Source organism: Tribolium madens, unplaced genomic scaffold (genome assembly GCF_015345945.1).
Source record: "Tribolium madens isolate multiple individuals breed KSU strain unplaced genomic scaffold, Tmad_KSU_1.1 Scaffold_97;HRSCAF=244;Tcas5.2_LG3a, whole genome shotgun sequence".
In the NCBI taxonomy this organism is placed as follows: Eukaryota; Metazoa; Arthropoda; class Insecta; order Coleoptera; family Tenebrionidae; genus Tribolium; species Tribolium madens.
Window position 1 is genome coordinate 7455270 of NW_025401069.1, and position 6000 is coordinate 7461269.

At 33.9% G+C, this 6000-nt stretch overlaps 1 protein-coding gene across 7 annotated transcripts in view; it reads left to right on the top strand.

Annotated features, from left to right (window-relative positions):
* LOC123014990 (triple functional domain protein) overlaps positions 1-4809 on the top strand; it is an 80110-nt gene extending 75301 nt beyond the window's left edge. For 6 of the 7 annotated variants that reach the window (XM_044414371.1, XM_044414366.1, XM_044414368.1 and 3 more), the window contains 4 exons: positions 1327-2432; positions 2494-2632; positions 3949-4347; positions 4405-4809. In XM_044414371.1, coding sequence (XP_044270306.1) covers positions 1327-2432; positions 2494-2632; positions 3949-4347; positions 4405-4533 — 1773 coding nt within the window. In that variant the 3' untranslated portion in view covers positions 4534-4809. Of the gene's footprint in view, positions 1-1326; positions 2433-2493; positions 2633-3948; positions 4348-4404 lie in introns of those variants that run through there. The other variant, XR_006413357.1, reaches the window with a different exon arrangement.
* Positions 4810-6000: the final 1191 nt, after the last annotated feature.

Here is a 6000-nt window from a genome sequence, read left to right on the forward strand (position 1 = left end):
CTACTTTTCGAAATTTCATCAAAAAACGTTAAAAACGACAATCCTCAAAATAGCAGAGAAAATGCAAATAATAAATAAAAAACAAATCATACAAAGCAAATAAGTTTTTAGAAAATCATCCAACCGAAATTTAAAATTTTGCGTATTCTTTGAATTTTGTATAAAATATATCTTATTAGTGTGAGCTTTATCGATTTTCGAATCTTTAGAAATCGATTAACTTATTTTACAGATAAAAATAGTCATTACATGAGTAATTTGAAAATTTGTATTGACACTACATCTCTATATGTAAATTAAACATATGGATAAATCTTAACAAAAAATCATTTTGTTCCATACATCCCATTTAAATGGTTTACTAAGATATACTTTCTATACAAAAGAAGACTCTTCTCGGAATAATTGGACCTTAATGATAAATTTAAGTCCAAAGAAATCCACTATTTTATAGATTTGAAACAGAATATACGTAAAACTCTAAAGCTATTGTATGGCATTACTGAAGTTCAAAAACATTACCAAATAAAGTCGTAAAAACAACGATTAACAGACGCAAATTTTATAGAGCATTTAATTTAATTTTAATTCGCGATTGATTTCACGTTTGGCTATGCAAAATAAATGACAACTTTATTCGAATTTTATAGTTTCATTCTGGATTAAATTTAATTCGCGTTTTGTAAATCGTCCCTTATGTAAAAAAAAATCACATTAAATTGAAGGTAGGTAAACAGATTTATAAATTTAGTAGAACTTTTCTCACCTCATAACAATCAATACAATCAAATTCATAAAAGGGAATAAATAATTTTTAGCGGAACAGTGACCCAATTGATGTAACGAATAGGTTTTTTAAAGGTGAAGATAATTACCATCCCTCAAATACGTCCTATTTCTTTCGAAAATATGGTAAACTTTTATTTTGATTAAAACTAACGAACGGAAATAGAAAATTATAAATAAATTATTTGTTGGTAACTTTGTGACCATTAAATAAAAGAACTCATTGATGGTAGAAGTTTCAGACTGATGTACTGAGTTGAGCATATTGTTATATGTTTGTTATTGTTACTGCTTTTAGTTTTACAAAAAGCCTTCTAGTAGACAGATTTTACTCGCAATGAATTTTATTTAACATACAAAAAAAAAAGAATTGCAAATAATATATACCATATTTTCGGTCAGAAGTGGTAGGTATTTAAATTACTCGCCACATCATACATTACAATAACGCTTTTATAGGCAAAATCTAACAAATATCATTCACATCCTTGTAATACTAAATAAAAAAGTGTATTAACAAAATTTCGCCCACTTTTTCAGTGCGACAATCACGTCATGGCTCCCGGAACCCAAGCGCGTTTGATATCCGAATGGCCTGACTTATCTCTCGGCGAAGTAGTTACCATAATACGTTACGACACAAGCCAAGGCTATTTAGTCCACACTCAAACCCACCCGGAAGAAATGTGGCTACCTGCCTACGTCTTATCAAACTACAACCGAAAACCATGGTCCTTCCGCTTCAAAAAATCCACACGCCGAATCATGGACAGTTCCTACCAAGACTCCATAATACCTGAAATCACTCACCCGGAATTCCGCGACAAACTCCGGGACGTCACCGTCCAATGCGGCGCGAAAGTCGTCCTGAAATGCCGCGTGAAAAACTGCGGCCGGAACCCAAAAATCAGTTGGAAGAAACTCGAACCCAATATGTGCGTTCTAAGAAACGGCCGCTTCATGTTGGGAGAAGAAGACGAGGGCGTCGCTATGCTCATCATAGATAACGTCAAATTGTCTGATTCTGGGACGTATTCAGTGACAATATCAAACGAGGTTGGATCGTGCCAAAACTCGGCGCTTTTGACCGTCACCGACCCCTACCCTGCCCTCCAAGAACCCAAAATACAAGTGATGTCGTGCTCGAGCGTTCTCCTGGAATGGGAAAGCGAATTCTATCATCAATTTTGGATCGAATATTGCCAGTTAGGCACCGGCGAATGGCTTTCCCCGAATAATAACCATGTAATCAATTCCCAAAGGTACACGGTAGAAAATTTGATTCCTGGCGAAACGTACAGTTTCCGGATAATTGCCGTACAAAATAAATTAGTTAGTCTGCCCAGTGTTGCCATTACATTACCGGTCGCTGATAATCTAAAATGGCAGCAAGAGCAGTTCAAAAACAGGTACATCGAACTAGAGGAGATCAGCAGAGGGCGATTTTCGATAGTCCGGAGAGCCAAAGACAGGGGAACCAATCTAGAAGTCGCCCTTAAGCAAGTCACGAGACGGAGACAATCGCATCACGTAACTCAAGCCGAATACGGGCTACTTGCAGGAATGCAGCATGTTAACATTATTCGATCAATGGCGTTGTTTGATAACGCCCCGCAACCCGGAATTGATACTATAGTATTAGAACTGTAAGTTTTTTTGTTGATAATACAACGGGCATATGAATAATGTACTTTTTGTATTTGCTAGAGTCAGAGGACCATTACTGTTCACCTATCTTTGTGAGAAGGAAGAATACACGGAGGCTACAGTAAAAACGTACAGTCGACAGTTAATGTCCGCTCTATTGTGGCTCCATCAGAAAGATATTTCACACTTGGATATTAAGGTATTTGTATTTATTAGTTTGGAAATGTTTTCTGCTTCAAGTCACGTTCCGGTGTAAGCACTCACGGAAAGCTAGTTCCCCGAGCTTGCACAAATGTTCAATTTGGAGGCTAGCCTATAGATGATAGATCTATATTTCGAAGATTTTGTGGTAGAAAATAAAATTCGTACGATTTTTATTGCCCACAAATCTTTGTAGTTATTTAACTATTAACAAATTAAAGAAATCGAAGCACCTACTCAAGTAGTCAAAAATGTTTATACTTTTGTAAATTATTATCCAATTTTGGACACCAACACAAGTAAACAGATATTTTTTTACTAAATAGAGGATCACTATTTTTTACCCCCTTTAAAAAAAGTGAGTTTGTTTACGTGCCTTATGCACGATTAGATACAAAAACAAAAATATGTATATACCGGGTGCGGCATCGGTTACGCCCATTGATAACCCGCGACTTCTAATTAATTAAAATTGGCGATATTTCATATACCTAATATGTAGGGTCTAATTTGAGAATTTTTCTAATTTTTTTTGATAATAAATGAGTCCGTAACAGTTTTGTGTGTTTTATGAATACTTTTTGTTAATTTGCACTAAATGAATCTGTACGTGTTAGCGCATCAAACTTTGATATCACAATTTCAAATTTTGACTTGGTTAGCCAAATAATCGCTTTTTTTTTTCTTTAAACACAAACCAGACCCGTGATTTATGACAAAATGGTATAATTTGCCAGAATCATTTATTGGTAGTCGACCGCTTTAAAGGCTCTTTTTGTTGTAAACCTTGGAATCTTACCCCAATTGCAGTTCTCCATTGCCACCTGAATTTACGATGGCACAAGTAGCAGGTAATAAATAAAAATGATTTTCAAAGTTAAAATGGAAAATTGCGTTTAATTCAAAATCTAATTGGTATTTTTTTTCTGATTTTGTAAACAATTGTAGGAAGTGAATCTGCGTAGGTCAGTATAAAAATTAGAATTAAACTTTTTGGGAGAAAATTCCTTAATTTTTTTTTGGCTTTGTTTGTGAATGAAAAATTACCAAAAAATTAGAGAATATACCTTACTAATGCCCAGGTAAGTGTGAAAAAAATCAACAATTTTATTTAATTAGAAGTGGGGATTTTCTGTTTGGGCGTAACGGATGCCGCACCCGGTAGATGAAGAGAAACACAGTTGTTGTCATGCTTATATATTTTTTAATTTAATTTTACTTTGTTTTTACTTTTTTTTTAAGTAGCAAAATCTGAGTTTTCGTACTGTCCCATTAAATAGGTTTTTGCCATTAACGCCCCTTTTGTATTTTTAGCCGGAAAACGTAATGGTGGATTTGTCGGGCTCCTCCCCGCTTTTAAAACTGGTGGATTTCGGTGACTCAGTAAACACTTCGAAAAGCGTCATTTTGCCACCGGCCTGTCTCGAATTTGCTTCTCCTGAACTTGTATTAGGTCAGCCAGTTGGAAAACACACAGACTGTTGGGCCGCCGGCGTTTTCCTCTATGTACTACTCAGTGGAGTTTCCCCTTTTCTGGATGATTCAATGGAAGAGACTACCGCGAATATCCTAAAATGCGACTACTGTTTTCCCGATGATTACTTCAAAGAAATTTCATCCGAAGCCAAAAACCTCGTAAATAACCTATTGGTATTGGTCCCGTCGCAACGGATAAATATGGAAGAGTGTCTTAAATCAACCTGGATGACGACGGTTTGTATTTGAAAAAAGGGAAAAGTTGCACAATATTGACCAAATTTTATATTTTAGGAGCAGAAAACCGTCGTCATTCCCTCCAGTAAACTGAAAACATTTATGCTTCGTAGACATCCTATGAATTTACCTACGACACCCACTAGTCCAGCTTACTTTAATGAACAAAACGTGTGCAAGACTTGATGGCACGGTTTTAACGTGATCCGGAACGTTACGGAATGTGATATTGTTTTATTAGTGTTTTAATTGCAATTAATTACTCGCGACATACATATGTTTTAAACGTTATAATTTTAATTTTTACCTAGCATTTCTAGTTTAGGAAATTTTATTTCAAGTGTGATTGTTAAATTATTGACGCAAAGTGTAAATAATTATGATATTTTAACTAATAATATTATTGCTATTATAAATATCGCAGATTTGTAAATAAAGAGACTGTGCAGTTTTTTGCAGTTACTAAGGCATTTTTTACCAACTTCCATTATTATTGTCAATATACGTATAACATAGGACATAGAAAGCGGATCACTTTGTTTACTGATTAAGTTTTTATGTGATTACAGTGCCATTAGCACTGTCTTGTCATGATGACAAAAGCAAGATTGAGAAAGACAATGTGAAAATTCATTATTAGTCATTTATAATAGACATGACTTAATTTCCAGTTTTACACTAGCAGCAAACAATAATTATTTACTCCTATTTCATAAATAACATGTCCCTGAACATCATAAACGATAATGTAAGGAAAAATGTATCTACAATATTACAATTGATGTTAAAAAATTACAATGTAAAGCTAGTTTTGATTATTATTTTCACCAACATAGCTTAACCACTTTTTTTTGGCTAATAAGTTGCCACTTCACGTTTAATTTGTCGATTGTCACTACTGCTTGGTTTTTAATCCCTAATAAATTATTCATCTAGGGTATCTATGTTTTTATTGAAATGACTAACACGCAACACCTCTTGAGTATTTATCAAATCATTATTAGATCAGGAAATATTATCTAAATTTTAACCAAAAAAACAAATTGGTCTAGTCATTTTTTGGCTGTAGGTACATAAAATGTCGTCGATAATGTTAATTAATTGCATTAGAGACCTGTAATGGCTGTGAAAAATCACATATGGGACAATATTTTTATCGATGACTGTACTTCAAGCACCAATTGAAAGTGACTAAATATTTTGGTAATATTTATTAACTTACTATGGCTGAATACTTCAAGAAAAGAAGCGCAACCATCTTCTCAAAGTACTTTCGTGAATTGTTTATTACACCCTACACTTTTCCCACGCTCTTGGTGTAGAGGCTATAGAAATAATGATCAGTTACGGCTAATAAATAGCATTTCAGAATTAAATCTGTATAGCATTGCATGGACAAAGTATCCTTGGTAAAGTGAATTTTATTAATTTGTAAAAGTATTAAACAAACTGCACTTGTTTGTTAACTTTACTTGATTATTATGCAAATTATTTATAGCATTAAATATTAAAAATGATTGACTGCCCCTCAATAATAACTTACACCTACGTCGTATACGACAATGATTATTAGGTAGTCACAGTTTTTTACGTAACGCAATTTCTTTCAGTGACTACTAAAGTGACAAAATAAAGCCTAACTGAACAAAAAAT